The sequence below is a fragment of the Chionomys nivalis genome, chromosome 18, assembly GCF_950005125.1.
Source record: "Chionomys nivalis chromosome 18, mChiNiv1.1, whole genome shotgun sequence".
NCBI classification, from domain to species: Eukaryota; Metazoa; Chordata; class Mammalia; order Rodentia; family Cricetidae; genus Chionomys; species Chionomys nivalis.
In genome coordinates, this window is record NC_080103.1 from 22,809,942 (window position 1) to 22,832,050 (window position 22,109).

Below are 22,109 nucleotides of genomic sequence, written 5' to 3' on the forward strand. Positions count from 1 at the left end.
TAAAGCAACCAAAACATAAACTCCTTAAATTGGGGTGCCATTATTTTTTTTATGTGTGTGACATTTAACTTATTTCCCACCCTGCCACTTCCTAGTTTTGTCCCTTGTTATGAAAATTAGTAGTAGGAATGTATCATAGGAGAGCGATATTTCCAGTTACATAATTGTGCAGTCTCTTTTGCTGTTTGTGAAATAATTTCTCACTGAATGGACACCATATGACTTGGTTGGTATATGCTACAGTTTGAAAAACATTTCAAAATAAGAAAAATGTCCAGTTTTTCTTGGCAGTTCGGTTCCCTGGAAATCATATTGCCTGGATTTAGGATCTCTTTCTTTTGTACTGGAATTACAGTCTTGGGAGAGATACGTATCCTATCACTGACCTTGTTTGTTTCTCGTTCTGTAAAATAGGAATAACGCCTGGTGTTGGAGTCTGAGAGGGACTGTGATGTTGAGAACAGTTCATTTGCAAGCACTTGAGACAACATGAAGGCATCTGTTGACCACCTCTTATTATAGGGGACACAGACAAGGATCATTACCGTTTTCTCTGTAACCTTTTTAACGTTTCTAGTCCTAGGACCTTATTTATTACAGGGGCTAAAAGGAATTATGGAAACACTTGAGGTGTATCCCCATTCTTGGTAGAGTTTTTAAAAATTTTTTTCTTGCTTATATGGTGATATAGGTGAAAGAGGGTATTTTCTTCTTGTATGTAAGGGTTAGTAATGTTTTCTTGCAAATCAGGCTCTTACTAATAACTTGAGTTATATTTGGCACTGGAATCCTCACCGTGATTCACCAATTCTTGACTAATGAAGACATAGCTTTATTTCCTCAGACTTAAGTTTTCCAAATTCAGGTGTTGACACCATTTCAGGTTGGGCGTGTTGTTCAGTGATAGATACTGTTATAGTTTCCACAAACCCTGGGCTTGATCCCCAGAACAACATGAGCGAAGAAGAAGATGAATAAGAAACTGATATGTAGGCATGCAAGTGACGCAGGAAGGAGTCCTGAATTTCCTGTGAAGAGTTGGACGTGTTTGTGCAAAACACAGCGGGAAGGCAATATTAACACTAATTTCTATGATAACATTTAGAGATTTCAAAGTAGATTTCCCGTTGGAGTTCACTGACGCCAAGTAAGCTCTCAGCTGAGTTTAGTTTCTTCTGTCCTTAAGTATAAAAGTTTAAGAAGCTTATTTAATGAATAGCGAGTTCTTACATAGCCTAGGAAAAAAGTCACATTTCAGTTTTGTTATTTTTAAGGTTTGAAAGTTTGACTGATATTAGGTTCACCATCACTTAAATTATAATTTTCTCTTCTTTTTTAAAGCCCTGTAAAAAGTTAAGAGAAAATGTGCAGATTGATCAGTGATTCTCAATCTGCAGGTTTTGACCGCTTTGAGGGGTTCCTGTGGCCCTTTCACAGGGGTTACATATCAGATATCCTGTATATCAGATGTTTTCATTAAGATTCATAACAGTAAAAAAATAGCAATGAAAATAACTTTATGGTTGGGGTCACGAGAATGTGAGGAATTGTATTAAGGGGTTACAGGTTAGGAAAGTTGGGAACTACTGGTTTAGACAGACTGACCATTTCATCTGGCCATGTACTTATTTTCTCTAGGGTAAATTTCACACCCCTGAGCATTTAAGTGTAATCCCCTGTAAAATGATGATCACAGGGGCATGAGGACTAATATAGATAGATAATGTATGGAAGTATCTAGCACAAGACTTTCTGTAAATAAATGTTAGTACCTTTTCACTCTGCGTAGTTTCAAAGACTAATAGTTTGGGGCTGGAAAGATGGTTCTGTGGCTAAGAGCACTGACTGCTCTTCGAGGACCTGGCTTCAAGTCCCAGCACACATATAATGGCTTACAGCCATCTATACCTCCAGTCCTGGGGATCTAACACTCTCTTCTTACCTCTGTAGGCATTAGGTGCCTGAGTGTGCACAGACACACATGCAGGCAAAATACTCATACATTGAATAATAAAATACAAAATTTAAAAAGAAGAATATTTTTATGCCCATGTATAAAAAATTTTTATACCCATGCACTCTGTACTTCATGTTCTTTATAAAATATCACACTGAGCTGGGCGGTGGTGGCTCATGCCTTTAATCGGGAGGCAGAAGTAGGTAGATCTCTGTAAGTTGGAGGCCAGCCTGGTCTACAGAGTGAATTTCAGGAGAGTCTCCAAAGCTACACAGAGAAACCCTGTCTGAAAAACAAAAATAATCACACTGTTTTAAAACCAAGTGTGCGTGTGTTTGTTTGTGTGTGTGTTATTCTCATGTTCACCATAGTGACTTAACATTGTGTCTGATGTATGCAGACTGGTGTTAACATGTAAAAAATACTTAAATATATGTTTAAAACTTTCAGTTACATTTATTTACTTACTTATTTTGTGTGCATGCACATACACTGTGCATGGGACAAATTGAAGAAGTTGGCTCCCTCTTTCCGTAATATGGGTCCTGGGATCAAACTCAGGTCATTGAGCTTGGTGGCAATTACTGAGGCAACTTGCTAGTACTAGTTAAATGTTTTTGTTTTAAAGATTTATTTAATTAGCCTGGTGTGGTGGCGTATGCCTTTAATTCCAGCACTCTCTGTGAGTTCAGGGCCAACCTGTCTACAAAGTGAGTTCCAGGACAGTCAGAGCTACAAAAAAAATTAAGAGGGGGAGGAGGGAGAGAGAGAGGAGCGTGTGTGTGTGTGTGTGTGTGTGTGTGTATGTGTGTAATTGTGTAGGGGTGTGTGCTTCTTAGAGCTGGTACCCAGGGAAACCAGAGGTTCCCCTGTAGCTGAAGTTATAAGTGATTGTGAGCTGTCTGATGTTGGTCCTGGGAACTGAATGAACTCAGTCCCTCTATAAAAGCAGTTAGATGCTCTTAATTGATGAGCTGTCCCTCAACTTCTGGTTTTAACAGTTTTCAAAGGTTATTTTGAAAAACTTAGGGATAGAATTAAGTAAGTTTTGTTTATCAATTTTAAGAAAAGTTGCGGGGGGATTGTTGGGGATTTAGCTCAGTGGTAGAGCACTTACCTAGTAAGCTCAAGACCCGGAATTCTGTCCTCAACTCTGGAAAAAGAAAAAAAGAAAAAAGAAAAGAAAAGAAAAAAAAAAGGGAGGTGGGTATGGTGGCACACATCTGTAATCCAGGCCTTGGGGGTGGAGTCAGGAAGATCATTAGTTCAAAGTTGCTACACAGCAACTTTGAGGCTAGCCTGAGCTATAGGATCTCATATAGATCCTGTCTCAAAAAGCAGTTAGACATGGTGCCTAAATGCCTGTAATTCCAGCACTTGGGAGACGGTGGATTACTGTGAGTTTGGAGGTAGCATGGTCTACATAACAAGTTCCAGGACAACCTAGACTAATAATACCTCAAAATGTATGTGTGTGTGTGTGTGGGGAGGCTTGGTGATGAAACTTTAGGTAATGTGAAAAGTAGATCACAAGTAAGTGATGACATTAGGCAGGCTTTTTGGTGCATTCACTGTGAAACAGCCTCGGTTGTGAGAAGTGTTAGTTTACTGTATATCGTTACTGACCAGACCATACCCAAAATACTGCGTTCTAATCTATGTGCTTTAATTAAGACAGATATTCGCATGTATTTAGAGACACATCTTCCAGTAGGGAGGGGATGTGAAGAATGGTTTTGTAAGGCTCTATTAACAATGTTCTAAGAATAGTACCCAGTGTTTATATATTGTAAACTAAGCAGTTAATCTTGTTTTGGGGATTCTGCTTTAGTTTGCAGTTCAATAATAGAACAGAACCTTTGTGATCTAATTTAAAAATTTTTTATTTGTAAATTTTTTAGCTTAATTTTATTTAAAAAACTTAAGGGTTTAGTTTTACTTTTATTCGTGTGTGTGTGTGTGTATGTGTGTATGCACACACACATGCTATATATGTATAGGTGCCTTTTGTGGCCCTAAGGAGGGTGTTGGATCCCTGGGAGCAGGAGTTCAAGCGTGTTGTAACTCATTGGATATGGGTACAGAAACTGATCTTGGGTCTTCTGCAAGAGTAGTATTTGCTTTAAACTGCTGAATTATTTCTGCAGCCCCATATTTTTAATTTTAAAATTAAAAGTTGTTTTCTTATCAGAAATCCACTGGCAGGGTGCATACCTTTATCTGCAATACTCAGGAGGCTGAGGCAAGAGGATCTCAAGTCTGAGACCAGCCTGAGCTATGTAAGATGATGATCCTTTGAAATGGGAGTCTTTCTGTGTTCATAAGACTGCCTGGAATTGCTGAGGTTTGAGCATATAGTCCTGCCTCAGCTTCTCAAGAATGTGGAACACCATAGTTGTCCTGGATGAGGCAATTTAGACCCAGGAAGACAAGCATTGCATGTTTTCTCCTCATATGTGGACATTGGTCTTTAAGCTTTAGATATACATGTTTCATTTAGAATACTCACAATGGTTAAGTTGATAGATAGGAAGTGGGATGCTTCCAGGAAGGGAAAATGCAGTATACTGTTATAAAAGGATAAGGGGGAATCAGAACAGAGAATCAGCTGGGGTGGGGATTGGGAGAGCAGCGTGGAGGAGGGACAACTAACACTAAAGACCTTTTGAAAGCCACCTCAGGGGAGTGCTGAGGATATGGCTCGGTGGTTAAGAACATTGACTGCTCTTGCGGAGGACCCAGGTTCAATTCTCAGCACCCACATGTCAGCTCACTACTGCCTGTAACTACAGTTCCAGTGGATCCGACTCCCTCACAAAGACATGCAGGTCAAACACCAATGTATATAATAATAATAATAATAATAATAATAATAATAATAATAATAATAATAATAATAATAAAGATAGCCATCTGGAAGCCTGCTGTAGTAGAAGCTTCCTAAAATAGAAACATATAAAAAGAGTTTAAGTAGCATTACCTTATAATGAGGGGAACAATAGTCCAACTAAACACAATATGCCACCAAATAAAACCCCCAGTACCAGGAATGGATTACATCTTTATGAGTTGTTGGCCAGTGGGGTTTATAGATCCCACAGACATTACAAGCTATTGCCAATGTAATGTTATCCTTCACAACTTGATAGTGTAAGGCATTGTTGCTGAAGACTCTACATTCTTGAGTCATAGAGCATGGAGAAGTCTAGCTGGTGCACATCTGGAAGCTGCTGGAAGGTATTATAAACAACACCAGAGGAAAAATTAATCATTACTCTCACCCAGCTGTGAACTGCCTGCAAAGTAAGTCCCCTAGTGCAGTAGTGGCACAAACGTTATGGAGTAACATACTACTTTTTGATTGAGTTTAAGGTCTGCTCCAGATGGAGGCCATACCTGGTAATGGTTAGTTAGGTCTTTGGCCCCAGGGGAAAATCTGTTACTATTATTCTGCTAAATGATCGTAGCAATACTAAAATGATTCCTAATTACATATTGCTGTATCCATAGATCAGTGCCAGTGTGAGAAATTGTCTTGGATTATGAAGTAATATTACTTTAATATACATGTACTAATTTGTTTTTTTAGGGTTTATTTTTAGTTATATGTATGGTAAGTTTATGTGTGCAGGTGCCTGGCTATACTGGTACTCACTATGTAGACTCAGCTGACCTGGAATTAATTGCTTCTGCTTCCAAGTGCTGGGATTACAGATGCATGTCACCATGCCTGGCTCAGAATCTGAAGGTGTTTTTTCTTTTTTTTTTAAGGTGTTTCCTTTTGTCTGTTTCTTCCTTCTTTCCTTCCTTCCTCCCTCCCTCCCTCTTTTCTCTTCCCTCCTTTCCTCCTTCCTTCCTTTTTCTTTCTTTCTTGTATGTATGTGTGTGTGCACACATGTGTGTGTTCATGTCCGTGTGTGTGTGTGAGAGAGAGAGAGACAGAGACAGAGAGAGACAGAGAGAGACAGAGAGAGACAGAGAGAGTGGGTCTCAATACACAGCCTTGACTGGCCTAGAAATCTCTGTGTAGGGCTGCCCTCAAACTCATAGATATCTGCCTGCCTCTGTCTCCAGAGTGCTGCTATTTTTAAAGTATATGCTACTATACCTGGCATAACTATTTGCTTATGTTTTATTATTTAAAAGTTTTTTTTTGACATAGGATCTTAGTATATAGCTCAGGTTAACTTATGTAGTCTAGGCTGGCCTTAAGCTTGCCATCTACTTACTGCAAATCCTCAAGGACTGGGATTACCATACTTGTGTGTTTGTGCAAAACTCTTATGTAGAAATTTTTATTTTTTAAAAATATTCATGTGTGTATGCCACATGTATGCAGTTGCCTGAAGAAACCAGAGAAGAAGCTGGGTACTCTACAGCTGGAGTCACAAGTGGTTGTGAGCTACTGATGTGCATACTAGGAACTGGGACTTGGGTTCTCTGGAAGAGTAACAAGCTCTTAACTACTGAACCTTCTTTCTAGCCTCACATTTAAATTTTTTGAATGTATATTTTGTTTGTTTTTGTTTTCTGAGACAGGGGTTTTCTGTGTACCTTTGGAGCCTGGCCTGGAACTCATTCTGTAGACCAGGCTGACCTCGAACTCATGGAGATCCACCTGCCTCTGCCTCCTGAGAGCTGGGATTAAAGGTGTCCACTGCACTGCCTGGCTAATATTTGTAATGGTACAAAATTCAAAAGATTTAACAAGGTACATCATAAAAAGTCATCTAACCATTCCTGTTACCTATCTAGGTCTTTGGGAAACAACCATTATTGCCAATTCCTTGTATTTTTTTTTTCAGAGACATTTTAAGTATATGTATATGCTAACTTTATTTCTGTAGCTATTTAAAGTAGCACCATGCTTTAAACATCATTTGTCTCGATATGTCCCCAATTGTCTATAGTCATGTCTGTCCCTGATTCCCCCACCCCACCCCAGCTTTATCCCACTGTTGTGATTTAGGAATGTGCCACCATGCCCGGGCATAATACGTTTTTTCTTGTTTTAGCTTTTAAAAGTTTATTCTCTGGTGTGTGTTGTGTATTTGTGTGTGCACACCATTGTATACATGTGGAGGTCAGAGAATAGCCTGTGGGGATAGGCTTTCTTCTTCTAAGACATGGATTCCCAGGGATCAAACTTAGGGTTTCAGGTTTCGTGGTCAGTGCCTTTAGGTACTGAGCCAGTTCTCTGGTCCCCTTTTTATATTTTGAGCAGGCCATGCTGGCCTTGAACTTGCTCTATTGCCAAGGATGACCCAGTCTTCCAGCCTCTTCCTCCTGAGGGCTTGAGTTGCAGGTTTGCATCACCATGCCTGGCTTATGTGGTCCAGTGCTTCTTGCATGGTAGCTAAATCCTTTATGTTCACACCTTCAGCCCCACAGTCTGTTTCTGTGGGTCACCACCATCCACAGTTCTGGAAGGTAAATGAGTCGGAGGTCAGAAGATGGTTGTCAACATTAAGAAAGGATACGTGTTTATAGGTGATTAGCAGAATGATGGAGCTTTGTAGTTAGAAGGAAAGTTTCATTTGGTAAATTTTTTAAAGAGACCTGGAGAGATGGTTCAGAGGTTAAGAACACTCACTGACTGTTTTTCCAGAGGTTGTGAGTTCAATTCCCTGCAACCACAATGTGGCTCACAGCTCTCTTTAATGAGATCTGGTGCCCTCTTCTGGTACACAGGCATGCATGCATGCAGAACACTACATAGATTATACATAAATAAATCTTTAAAAAATTACTTAAAGAATATCTATTTTCTTTTATTTAACTGACTTTATAAATTCAAAATTTCTGATTATCCCAGACTTTATAGTATCCACCAGAATATGTGCTTCCCCTTTCTAAAATATGAGTTGAAATAAATCACAAAAATTAAATGCAAATCATAGAAAGAAAACTGTAAACACTTTTTTTTTACTATCCTAATTTCTTCTGCCTTAACTTCTGAATCATTCTTAGCCATTCATGTTTTCCTTCTTTCCTATTCTGTATTTTAAGTAAGCAACGTCATTGCAAAGGAACAGTTAAGTCATTTCTATTTATATTTGGTTAGAAAGCTAGCCCTGATTTTTTCTTTTGAGACATTGTCTTGCTGTGTAGCCCGAATTTGCCTTAGACAAACTAGATAGCTCAGGCTGACCTCAAATTCTCGGTAGTCCTGATGTGGCCTCTTGAGTGCTGAGTTCACTATAGTATGTTACCGCTTGTAGCTAGTTTTTCATGAAATTTTCTTGTTTTAGATTTTTAAGACAGGGTTTCTCTGAGTAGCTTTGGAGCCTGTCCTGGAACTCACTCTGTAGACAAGACTGGTCTTGAACTCACAGAGATCTGCCTGCCTCTGCCGCCTGAGTGCTGGGATTAAAGGCCTGCGCCACCGCCACTCAGTGAAAATTTTCTTTATGTATAAACTACATTTCTGTTATTATTTTTAGTCTGTTAATGTTGACTTTAATCTTAGATTTCTTTTTAAAATGATTTTTTAAAAGTTTTTTAAAATTTTATTCTGCATTCCAACCACAGTTCTCCCTCCCCCTGCCTCCTCCTCCAGCACACCCCCCCATCCACCCCTCCCAAAGGGGAGTCAACAAAGCCTGGCTCTTAAGTAAAGGGAGGACCAGGCCCCTCCACCTGCCTGCATTAAAGCTGAGCGTGGCATCCCACTGTAGGGAATGGGCTCCAGACAAGCTAACTCATGTACCATGGATAGAGATCCTGGTCCTACTTCCAGGGACCCCCTCAGATAGACTAAGTTATATAACTGTCTCCCACGTGCAGAGGGCCTGTAATCTTAGATTTATAAAACTAATTTTATATTCAAACTTTTTTCTTTTGCCTGTATTCTGTGTTTATGGGTGTTTTGTGTTTATGGGTGTAGTACCTGAAGAAGCTAGAAAATGGCATCAGATCCCCTGGGACTGGAGTTAGAGAGGGTTATGAGCTGTCATGTGGGTGTTTTATTTTTTCTCTTGGTGGTGGGTTTTTCCCCCTATTCTCCCTCCCTCCCTCCCTCCCTCCCTCCCTCCCTCCCTCCCTCCCTCCCTCCTTCCCTCCCTCCCTTTCTTTTTGTTGTTTTGAAACAGAGTCAGTCTCTCTATGTGGTTCAAACTGTTTTTGAACTCACTGTGTAAACTAGGCTGGCCTTGAACTCACAAAGACCTGCCTCCTGAGTGCTGGGATAAATACACACAGCTGAGCCAGTGTACTTTTTTTTTTTTTTTGGTTTTTCAAGACGGTTTCTCTGTGTAGCTTTGGAGCCTGTCCTGGCACTCGCTTATAGACCAGGCTGGCCTCAAACTCACAGAAATCCACCTGCCTCTGCCTCCCAAGTGCTGGGATTAAAGGCATGCGCCATCACTATCCATGCCAGTGTTCTTAATCACTGTGTGACCTCTTCAGCCCCTAGTTTAGTTATTGAATATAAGTAAAAATTTACCTCTCAAAAGAAAATCCCTAAGAAACACAGAATTACATGTTGAGACTTCAAAAGAGCTACCATTTATTAATGGATATGCGGACATTGAAATCCCTCCCCCTATTTCAGTGGAATACACCCTATTGTTGTTCCTTTGTGAATTCTTTTCTAAGTAAGTGTTCTCAGAAACCATAGGCTGGGAAGCCTACTAAGATGCTTTCAGAATTGATTTTTAAGAGGGACCAGAATGGCATTAAAAAAAAAATTAGAGAAGTTGGAAACAAAACTAACTTCTTATGGCCTTAGAAGTATATGGTATGTATGTGTGTGTGTGTGTGTGTGTGTGTGTGTGTGTATGTCAATGCATGTGTATTTTTTTTTTTTTCGTTTTGGGTTTTTGTTTGTTTTCAAGACAGGGTTTCTCTGTGAAACACTCCTGGCTGTCCTGGAATTCACTCTGTAGACCAGGCTGGGCCTGAACTTACAGAGACCCACTTGCCTCTGCCTCCCAAGTGCTGGGATTAAAGGTGTGTGCCACCACTGCCCGACTTGTTTTTTGTTTTTCAAGACAGGGTTTCTCTGTGTAGCCTTGACTGTCTTAGAACTATGTATAGACCAGGCTGACTTCAAACTTAGAGATCTGCCTGCCTCCGCCTCCAGAGTGCTGGGATTAAAGGCGTGAGTCACCACTGCCTAACATATTTTGCATCTCAAGTTTGTTTAACTAACATCAGTTGAACATATGTGATGTTGTATCCTGTTCCGTCCTGTGTGTGTTGTGATCATGTGTCCCCCTCCCCCATGACGATTTCCATGATGGATCCAAGGGATCTCATGTCATCCTCTGGTGTCCTTAGGTACTGCATGCACATGGTGTACAGATATATAAGCAGGGAAACCATACACATAAATAAGTCCAGCATGGTGGTGCGTGCCTTTAATTCCAGCACTCAGGAGGTCGAGGCAAGTGGATCTCTGTGAGTTAGAGACCAGTCTGGTCCATATAGCGAGTTGCAGGTTAGCCAGGGGCTATAATTTTTTTTTTAGTTAAGTAATTGTCTTAACACACTCTTCTCCTTATCCATGCAGCTTCTCTGTATAACAGACAGTATGCTGTTTGATGATGAGAACATTCTAGTTGGCTGTACATTTGCATTTTTCTTCATGAAGAAATAGAGAATTAACAGATTGAAAAGAGCAGAACTGGATTATCTACAAGCTTGTGCTTATGTTTCTGTGAGCTTGGTTAGAATGACTTGGTCCTATGAGAAAGAAAGCTTCCTGATAGTCCTGTTAGTTATCAGGACTATTTCTTGCAGTTAGTCCATTAGCATGATAATTTTGCATTGCTTCTGAGGAAGTTTTTACATATATTTATTTTGTGTCTGTGTGAGTCAATGCATGTCATAGAATGTGCAAGTCAGAGGACAACTTGCCAGAAGTCTCTCCTCTCCTTTAACTGTGTATGTCCTGGGCATTGAACTCAGGTTGTCAGGCTGGAAAGCAAGGACCTTTACTTGCTGAGCCAAATTGACAGCCCTGCTATGAGTTTGTTTTCTTTAATAGAGATATTTTATTTTTATTGTTCCCAAAATGTACTTATGATCCGGGATCTTGTTTCTGGAGCAGGGTAACCCTGGTCTCACTCATCAGCATGCTACGCTGCTCCCTTTTCAGACACACAGAGGCCATCTAAAACCTTTCTGATGGCCTGTTCTTAACTGTTGTGACTTGTTGGTTCAAAGCCATGGAATTGAAATAAATTTAATATCATTTCCTTCAAGGATTATCTAGGCTTGAGAAACAGAACATATTTTTCACCCAAGATATTTCAGATTTCAACCAGAGACCCATTCTCCTGGATAATAACAGTGCTGGGCAAGTGAACATGTGCAGACCTCATTTTGTAATGGAAGCTCAGTGTAACACTCTTGGTCCTGTTCTGAACATGACCACAGATAGTTCAGACAGTAGCCATTCATCAACCCAGAACCTCTTCTTTTTCTTTCCAATGAAACTTAGCTTGATGTTGATGTGATCGAAGTCCTCCTGAAGGATTCCTGGGGGGGGGGGGGGCTTTACAGTAACCACGCCCCTTCATTGTGACGTCACATTTTCTGGAATGTGGACAGTCTGATTGCTGAGAATGCTCTTCTTGTTCACAGTAGATGTGGCAAAGAGAGAGCTACCTTTGTCCATGTTCTTGTAATCTGTCAGGGTGTTTCCTATGTGTTTTAACATTTGAAAAGTACAGTTGTATATGACTTGTACAAAATAAGAGGATCTAATGGTTCTTTCAGTCCTCTAAGTTGTAAATCTTTCTGCTTTCACAGCCTGTCTATTCAGTTGTATCTCTACAGATTATAGGTAAGTGTTAGGAAGAGGAATTTTAGCTTTTTCTGTTGAAAACAGTTTTTTTTTATTTTTTTTGGTTTTTCGAGACAGGGTTTCTCTGTGGTTTTGGAGCCTGTCCTGGAACTAGCTCTTGTAGACCAGGCTGGTCTCGAACTCACAGAGATCCGCCTGCCTCTGCCTCCCGAGTGCTGGGATTAAAGGCGTGCGCCACCACCGCCCGACTGAAAACAGTTTAATGAAATATTCTGATCACAGTTTCCTCTCCCACATCTCCCAAATTCTTTCCACCTCCCTATGCATTCAACTCCACATCTCCTTTCTTTCTCTCTCTCTCTGAGAAAACAGGCAAATAAAAAAAATCAAGCAAGAATTTTTTAAAAATGAAAATGTGCACAAAATACACAAACAAAATCCATAAAAACAAAATTGGAAACCATAATACACAAGCAAAAGACCAGTAAGATTTTAAAAAGTGCTCAAACAAAGCAATATGAGACAAAAAACATTCTACAGAAATAATGATTTTGTTTTGTGTTGGTCATCTAATGCTGGGCTTGGGACTTGCCCTTAAGTGTGGCTTATATACCCAGTGAGACTCTGTTGGAGAAAACTAATTTTCCCTTTGCAAGCAGTTGTCAATTGGAGGTAGCTTCTTTTTTAGGCATGGGAGTCCTTGTTCATGTCCCCCTCTGAACACTGGGACCCCATCTGTCTTAGACCTGTGCAGCCCCAGTGCGTGCTGCCTTTGGGTTCATATGTGTGTCAGTATCGTTATGTCTGGAAGCCACTGTTTCCTTTGGTGTCTTCATCCCCTCTAGCTCTTGGAATTGTTCAGCCTTCTCTTTGCATAGTTCTGTGATCCCTGAAGTGGGAGAGGTTTGATGAAGCCATCCCATTTGTGACTGAGTGTTCCAAAGTGTCTCACTCTTTGCACATTGTTGAGCTGTGGTTTCAGTATTAGTTTCCGTCTGCTGCAAGAGGAAACTTCTGTCATGATGACTGAGCAAGATGCTGATCTGTAGATAGGTACAGCAGAATATTGTTAGGAGTTATTTTATTGCTATGTTTCTTTAGCATAACAATTGTATTTGGTTTTCCTTAGACCCATGACTAATCTAATCTGAGTTGAAGGAGTTTTAAAGTGTTGAAATATAGTTGATATTATCAGTACAACACTGAAATTACCAATACATTGCATGTTTCAGTTTTCAACAGAAAATTTTAACTCCAAAATGATTCATGGGTGACCAATGTTTGATCCACAGGCTGCATGTTTCCTAGGATGTATATGAATTTAACACAGTGAAAAATTGCAAACTTACTTAAAATTATGATTTTTTGTTGTTGTTGTTAACTCAATTGGGGAAGAGGAGATATTCTTGAGATAGGCTTCGTAGGTGACAGCATTGTGGCACAGTGTCTTGAGTGTTAAACACACCTGATATTGTTACTGCAGATTATTCTGAGACATCTCAGACCTCATCATTTCATCTGTCATCACTCCAATGTGTATTTCTCACAGATTAGTACTTTCAAAATATCTGAGCTATATTTTTTAACATATTAAAGAATGGCTCAGTTTTGATAGTTAATTTTACTTTGAAATACATGTACTAAAAATTGCCAAGTGACATTGTCATTTCTAGGCGACTAAGCCTACACATAAAACAGTAGGACTAAATTTTTTGTTGTTTTCATTTATTCAGGCTAACAGTATGACGGCAGAAGAGACCGTGAATGTGAAGGAGGTGGAAATCATTAAGCTGATTTTGGACTTCTTGAATTCAAAGAAGCTTCATATTAGTATGCTGGCCCTTGAGAAGGAAAGTGGAGTCATAAATGGCCTATTTTCAGATGATATGCTTTTCCTGAGGTATGTTACATCATTACTATGAGGCTTACATGTAGCTCTTCCAAAGAAGAGCATTAATATGGTGGTATGTGTAATATGCTCATAAAAGACTAAGTATAATTGAATAATTGGTTTTTATTTCATGATGGAATGCTCACAGTGTATAGTAATAGATCTGTAGAATGTTTTCAGTGGTAAGATGCATAGTCTTTGTAGTCACAGTGTTATCGTAGCAATTTAAAAAGTACTCAAGAAATCCAAGGCACTGGAAAGGTAAACATTTCTAAAATATGCATAAGGAGTACAAGGAAACAAATGCCATAAAATAAATTATAGAAATATATTCATTATTAAAAATAAAGAAAATTTACCACTACCTAGGAGCAATTGTGATTCATATATATGTATATATTTATATAGATGCACATATACATTTTAATATATAGTTAAGCTTTATTTATGCATATTTGTGTTATGCCTGTGTACCATGTGCATGTTTGGTACCTGTGAAGGCTAGAAGAAGGTGTCAGATCCCCAGACCTGAAGTTAGAGATGCCATGTGGATGCTGGGAATTGAACCCTGGTCCTCCAGAAGAGCAGGCAGTACTATTAACCACTGAATGATCTCTCCAGCCCCTTTTGTGTTTATTTTTTTTTAAATAGAAAAATTTCCAGGCATTGTAGTGTATGCCTTCAGTCCCAGCACCTGAGAGGTAAAGGCAGGCAGATTTCTGTGAGTTCCAGGCTAGGTTGGTCTACATTACTGGTTCTCAACCTTCCTAATGCTGCAACCTTTTATTACAGTTTTGGATGTTGTGTGACACCCAACCATAACATTATTTTTGTTGTTACTTCATAACTGTAATTTTGCTACTGTTTTGAATCATAATGTAAATATTTGATGTGCAGGATATCTGATATGTGACCCCAAAGGAGTTGAGACCCACAGGTTGAGAACCACTGATCTATATAGTGAGTTCCAGGACAACCAGAGCTAGACTGTCAAAAAAAAAAAAAAAAATTGTTGTATCACAAGAATTCTCTGTGATTTCAAATATATATGTTAAAACTTTTCAATTTAGTCTCAATGCTTCACCCATTTTTAGATCATTGTTTCTAATTTTCTTAAATACTCTATTGAACAGTTTTTATATATGGGACTTTTTGTATTTTGAATTATTTTTCTAGGGCACAATTCTTAACAGGAGGGATTTTCAAGGCAAGGGAAATTTTTGCCACAGTGGAAAACTGAATATATCCCAAACTGGCTTGCATGGAAAAGAAAATACCAAGCTCTAAGATAGAAATATATTTTATTTTAATGATTTCAAATATCCTTGAGAAGGACTGTGTATTCTTGAAAGAAATACACTGTTCCTAATTCATGAACATGGAGCTGAAAGGAGAACCAAAGGTTTCTTATATGAGCTGTAGCGTATTAAACTTGTACTTCCCGTACCCATGCTGTGGTCCTCTAACCTCGGGGACCTACACAGTACTGGAGTGAGGAACCAGTTCTGAGACTGCTCTTCACCCTTGTCTTGCTTTTCCTCCTCCTCCTCTTATTTTGAGACAGGGTTTCTCTGTGTGTCCTTGAATGTCCTGTGACTCGCTCTGTAGACCAGGATGTCCTCAAACTCAGAGATTCACCTGCCTCTGCCTCCCAAGTGCTGGGATTAAAGATTTGCTCCACCATACTTGGCTCGCCATTGTCTTTCAAGTGTTGATACCTCTGGAACTTAGTACTGGCCTCTGAGTCCTCTCCAGGCGCCTGCTGACTTATGATAGAATTTTACTGGTCTGAGGTGAAATGGAAAGAATTACAGGATAGAAAGTTTTTATTAAATTAATGTATTCATCTTAAAGATCTAACCTTTGAAATTGTGCCCTTTCTCCCTTTTTAAGATTAAAACATTCCTTTAACTCTAAGAGAGACATACATAGATCTAATCTACATGGGTAGTAGAAAAAGACAAGATCTCCTGAGTAAATTGGGAGCATGGGGACCTTGGTTGAAGGGGAGGGGAGAGACAGAGAGGAGAGAGGCAGAGAAAAAATGTAGAGCTCAATAAAAATCAATAAAAAACCATTTCTTTATAAAACTACTATTGATTGGTTATTAGTAGTCTTTAAGTAAAATGTTGGTAATCTTATAAAAGTCCTTCTGCCCATCCTTTTTATAAATTTACTGTTATCATAAATCAATATTGAGAAATTTTTGTTGTAAAAGAATAATGTTTGAGGAATCAGGTTAATTTCATTATTTGCTTTAATGTCTGTTTTGTAATCTGCTCTATCAGCTGTTAGTGTGATCTGAATTGATTAGCATTCTGGGTTTTTCTTTATTTAGGCAGCTAATTCTCGATGGTCAATGGGATGAAGTTCTTCAGTTCATTCAGCCTCTAGAATGTATGGAAAAATTTGACAAAAAAAGGTAGGATTTTATTTTAAATTTTTAGTGTCTTGTCAGCCTAGCAGAACAATAAACACATTTAATGTAGCCTTCCTATGAAGCAGCACACTGCATCCATAGGATACATTACATAGTTACAGTTCTTGAAGTCTTTGCAAGTCTGAAATGCAGTTACTTAGTCGGTAGTATGTATGCAAAGAGATATCAGCACAGGCTTCAAGGATGTCTTCCTGCTCCCTCTTGGCCTTCATTGTTCAATGAGCAGTCAGCAGTAATTTGGGCCCTTATTCTCTTACTGTAACCATGTGTGTGTGTGGTGCCTCTGGAGGTCAGAAGAGGATGCCAAATCCCCTGGAACTGGAATTACAAAAGTTGTGAGTGTCTGTGTAGAGCTGAACCTAGGTCCTTTGCAAGAACAGCATCTGCTCTTAACTACTGAGCTATCTCTCCAGAGCCCAGTTTTACTTAGAGTAACTTCTAAGTTTGTCAGATACTAGAAAATTATGGTTTTTAGGTTTATTTTAAAATAATAATTGATGCCTTTTAAAACATGTAATTGCATGTGTATATATGTTCACATGTGCTTTCCATAGTGTACATGTAGAGAGCAGAGGACAACTTATAACAATTGATTTTATCTTTCTACCATGTTGGGGTTTGGGCTCAAACTTAGGTCTTCAGGTGTGTTAGCAAGCACCTTTACCTGTAGAACCATCTTGCTGGCCCACTTTGATCATTTGTAAAACAAAATGGCTGGAGTGTTCCTCTAGCTCAGTGATAGACTGTGTGCCTGGTGCTGGGAAGAGGTGGCACATACCTTTATTCCTAGCACTCCTAGGCAGAGACAGGAGGATTTCTATGAGTTCGAGGACAGACTGGTCTACAAAGCAAGGTCCAGGACAGTTAAGTTACACAGAGAAACCCTGTATCAAAAAATACAGACAAACAAGCAAACAGAAAAAGATTGTGTACTGGGCATATGCAGAATCCTGGGCTTAGTCTGCAGTTCGCAGGAATCAAACTTTGCCTGTTGTGTTTCAGAAGCTGAGGTTTCTTCAAGATAGTGTCTTCTCATGTTCCTCCTTATCTACCCTCCTGAGTCAGAATTTACAGATGTATGCTACTGCGGATGAGATCATTCAACTTTTTAATCATTTTAATGTTTCCTCTTTCTTAGGTTTCGTTATATTATCCTCAAGCAGAAGTTTCTAGAAGCTTTGTGTGTTAACAATGCAATGTCTGCAGAAGATGAGCCCCAGCATGTAAGATTTTTATTCCTGAAGGTTTGCGCCCTAGTCTTGCTTTCAGTTATTTTATTCACTAAACCAGAAGGTTATTACCATGAGTTTTTAAAGTTTTATGAGCTGTGATGAAGCAAGATCTGTAGTTTTGCAGTTGTGGTCCTATTAATCTATAGTCCTTTTAAACTTGCTCCGTGATTTAAATCAAGGTGCTGTAGGACCACTTCAAGAGTATATTCTTCTCCTTTCAGGTAGGTTAGACCAGATTTGTGTATGTATGGGTGTGATGTGTACCCATGTGTGTACACACGGAGGCAGAGTGCTCCCAAGGGTGTCCTCAGTTACCCTCTGCTTATGCACTTGCTTCTTTAAAGACAGGGCCTCTGAATTCCAGGGGATTCAACACCCTGTTCTGGCCTCCCAGGGCACTGAGCACACATGTGGTGCACATATATGCATTCAGGCAAAACACTCATGCACCTAAAAGAAAAAAAAGACAGGTTCCCATGTAGCCCAGGTTGGCTTTGAGAAGGCTTATAGCAGAGGAAGACCTTAAACTTCTGTAAGATCCTCTTGCCTCATATACAGCAAGCCAACATCAAACTAAATGGAGAGAGACTCACAGTGATCCCACTGAAATCAGGAACAAGGCAAGGTTGTCCACTCTCTCCATATCTATTCAATATAGTTCTTGAGGTCTTAGCTAGAGCAATAAGACACCAAAAGGAATTCAAGGGGATATAAATCAGAAAAGAAGAAGTCAAACTCAATTTGCTGATGATATGATAGTTTACATAAGCAACTCCAAAAGTTCTACCAAGGAACTTCTACAACTCACAAACACTTTCAGTAATGTAGCAGGATACAAGATTAACTCAAAAAAAAAAAATCAGTAACCTTCCTATACACAGATGATAAATGGGCTGAGAAAGAAATCAGAGAAACATCATCCTTCACAATAGCCACAAATAGCATAAAATATCTTGGAGTAACTCTAACCAAACAAGACTTGTATGACAAGAACTTTAAATCTTTGAAGAAAGAAATTGAAGAAGACACCAGAGGGCTGGAGAGATGGCTCAGTGGTTAAGAGCACTGTCTGCTCTTCCAGAGGTCCTGAGTTCAATTCCCAGCAACCACATGGTGGCTCCAAACCATCTGTAAAGAGGTCTGGCGCCCTCCTCTGGCGTGTGGGTATAAATGGAGGCAGAAAGTTGTATACATAATAAATAAACCTTTAAAAAAAAAAAAAAAAAAGAAGACACCAGAAAGTGGAAAGATCTCCCATGATCTTGGGTAGTTAGATTTAATGCAGTGCCCATCAAAATCCCAGCAAAATTCTTCACAGACGTCAAAAGAATGGTATTCAACTTCATATGGAAAAGCAAAAAAACCAGGGTAGCTAAAACAATCCTGTACAATAAAAGAATTTCTGGAGGCATCATAATCCCTGACTTCAAACTCTACTACAGAGCTACAGTACTGAAAAACAGCCTGATACTGGCATAAAAACAGACAGGAGAAACAATGGAACCGAATCAAAGACCTGGATATTAATCCACACACTTTCATTTTTTTTTTCTTTTGGTTTTTCGAGACAGGGTTTCTCTGTGGCTTTGGAGCCTGTCCTGGAACTAGCTCTGTAGACCAGGCTGGTCTCGAACTCACAGAGATCCACCTGCCTCTGCCTCCCGAGTGCTGGGATTAAAGGTGTGCGCCACCATTGCCCGGCCTATCCACACACTTTCAAACACCTGATTTTTGACAAAGAAGCAAAAAATATCAAATGGAAAAAAGAAAGCATATTTAACAAATGGTGCTGGCATAACTAAATACCAATATATAGAAGAATGAAAATAGACCCATATCTATCACCATGCACAAAACTCAAGTCCAAATGAATCAAAGACTTCAACATAAAGCTAGCTACACTGAACCTCATAGAAGCTGGGAAGTACACTTGAACACATTGGCACAGGAGACCACTTCCTAAATAGAACCCCAATAACAGACACTGAGAGAAACTATTAATAAATGGGACCTCCAGAAACTGAAAAGCTTCTGTAAAGCAAAGGACATGGTCAACAAGACAAAATGACAGCCTACAGAATGGGAAAAGATCTTCAACAACCCCGTATCAGACAGAGGTCTGATCTCCAAAATATACAAAGAACTCAAGAAATTGGTTATCAAAAGAACAAATAATCCATTAAAAAAAATGGAGTACAGACCTAAACAGAGAATTCTCAACAGAGGAATCTCAAATGGCTGAAAGACACTTAAGGAAATGTTCAGCATCCTTAGTCATCAGAGAAATGCAAATCAAAACAACCCTGAGATTCCATCTTATACCTATAAGAATGGCCAAGATAAAAAACACTGATGACAACTTATGCTGGAGTGGCTGTGTGGTAAAGGGAATATTCCTGCATTGCTGGTGGGAGTGCAAGCTGGTACAGCCTCTTTGGATGTCAGTGTGGCAATTTCTCAGAAAATTAGGAAACAACCTTCCTCAAGACCCAGCAGTACCACTTCTGGGTATATATCCAAAGGATGCTCAATTGTACCACAAGGACATGTGCTCAACTGTGTTTATAGCAGCTTTGTTTGTCATAGTCAGAACCTGGAAAAACCTAAATGCCCCTCGACTAAAGAATGGATAAGGAAAATGTGGTACATTTACACAATGGAGTACTACACAGCAGAAAAAAATAATGACATCTTGAAATTTGCAGGCAAATGGATGGAGCTAAAAAAAAAATCATTTTGAGTGAGGTAACCCAGACCCAGAAAGACAATTACCACATGTACTCACTCATAGTTTTTTTTTTTTTTTTTTTTTTTTTTTGGTTTTTCGAGACAGGGTTTCTCTGTGGCTTTGGAGCCTGTCCTGGAACTAGCTCTGTAGACCAGGCTGGTCTCGAACTCACAGCGATCTGCCTGCCTCTGCCTCCCGAGTACTGGGATTAAAGGCGTGCGCCACCATCGCCCGGCCTCATAAGTTATTTTTAAACATAAAGCAAAAAAAAAAAAAACAGCCTACAAATCACAATCCCAGAGAACTTAGACAGCAATGTGGACATTAAGAGAGACTTACATAGATCTAATCTACATGGGAAGCAGAAAAAGACAAGATCTCCTGAGTAAATTGGGAGCATGGGGACCTTGGGAAAGGGTTGAAGGGGAGAGGCAGGGAGGGGAGCAGAAAAAAATGTAGAGCTCAATAAAAATCAATAAAAAAAGAAGATCCCTCCTTCCCCCTTCCCCCTGATGCTTCTCATTTTTATGTAAAGGATTAAATCTTGGCTAAATATTTTATATTGCAGGATGTAGCACATCTTCAACATTTTCAGAGTTCATCAATGTTTTAAAATCTTTATTATTTATTTTATTGGGGGCATCATACACTCCATGGTGAAAGTATGTGGAGGTTGGTGAACAGCTTGCAGGACTCTTTTTCTACCATCAGTTTCTTACGTGTCTCAGGCAAGCACTGTACCAGCTGAGCTGTATCTCAAGCCCTGGGAAGTTTCATCTGTTTATTTTTGTGCGAATGGTATGTGTGCATGCATGAGTGTGTCTGTATGTCTGTCTGTATGTATGTATGTGTATGTACACACGAGCGTGCATGTCAAAGCATTGTGGTAAGCATGGGATGTCTGAGAAAAATTTTGTCTTTCCTCTTCTTCTGCTGTGGGTTTGTGGGTTTAACATAGGCTATTAGACTTGTGTGCAAAGTGCTTTTCTCCCAGCCATCTTGTTAGCCAGAAAGTTACTTTAAAGAATTATTTTTATTTATGTGTAGATACATTTATCTGTGTGTGGTTGTGTGCACATATATGCAGATATCTGTGAAGGCCAGAAGTGAGTATTGGATTCCTTAGAGATGGAGTTACAAGTGGTTGTGAACTGCTGGACATGGATTCTCAGGTTAAAACTCAGGTCCTGTGAAGAGCAATGCACACTTTTAACCACTGAGCAATCTCTTCAGCCTGTGTGTGTGTGTGTGTGTGTGTGTGTGTTTTAAGTCAGTTTACATTTAGTTATTACTGGTTTTTGTTTTTTAGAGACAAGATTTCTCTGTGTAACAGCTCTGACTGTTCTGGAACTCACTTTGTAGACCAGGCTGGCCTGAACTCACAAGAAATCTCCCTGCCTCTGCCTCCTGAGTGCTAGGATTAAAGGCAAGTTTACATTTTTGAGTTAGGCCATATTTGTAGCTAGCCTGGGTCGCATACTGCCCCACATTCCTACAAGGTATTCAGTATGCACTTTGTTGTCAGTATCTCAGCTAAGCTTTTTGTGCTATTTCTGGTGTTTTGTAGTAATCAACTATAAATGTTTCCTTTTGTGAATTTTGCTTTCTATCCTCATATGAATTTATTCTAAGACAAGTTGAGACTGAGAAAATGGCTTTTGCATTTGGGACAAACCAAACAAATTTGTCAAACAAACTATTGCCATCATTTGGTTTTTACTTTTAGCTAAGCATGGTAGCTTTCAACTATGATCCCAGTATTCTTAAGACTGAGACAGGAGAAGCTTGAGTTCAAGGCTAGCCCGAGTTATGTGGAGGCTCTGTATCTAACCATATTTACAAAATGAAAGTAAATTAAACAACAGTTGGAAATTAGAATTTTAAATCTGAATTGATTTAGAATGTTAATTTTGTAGGTAAAATTTTAATTTAGTAATTAACCAAATTCTTCATTTTTTAAGTTGTGAAAACATCATCAATTAAAAATTTTACGCGTTCTACAAATTATATCTATGTTCTCTGGCACAAAAATTTATCTTTTATGCTCTTAGCTTTCACATTTCATTTAAGGTGATCAGTTGCCTTTCATCTCTTTTTATAGTCATCCTTT

General features: G+C 39.2%; 1 protein-coding gene across 3 annotated transcripts in view; it reads left to right on the forward strand.

Annotated features, from left to right (window-relative positions):
- Positions 1 to 22,109, forward strand: part of Wdr47 (WD repeat domain 47) — a 52,667-nt gene that overhangs the window by 1,578 nt on the left and 28,980 nt on the right. For all 3 annotated transcript variants that reach the window (XM_057793431.1, XM_057793430.1, XM_057793429.1), the window contains exons 2-4: positions 13,442 to 13,608; positions 15,938 to 16,021; positions 17,178 to 17,262. In XM_057793431.1, the coding sequence (XP_057649414.1) occupies positions 13,451 to 13,608; positions 15,938 to 16,021; positions 17,178 to 17,262 (327 nt within the window). In that variant the 5' untranslated portion in view covers positions 13,442 to 13,450. The remainder of the gene's footprint in view (positions 1 to 13,441; positions 13,609 to 15,937; positions 16,022 to 17,177; positions 17,263 to 22,109) is intronic.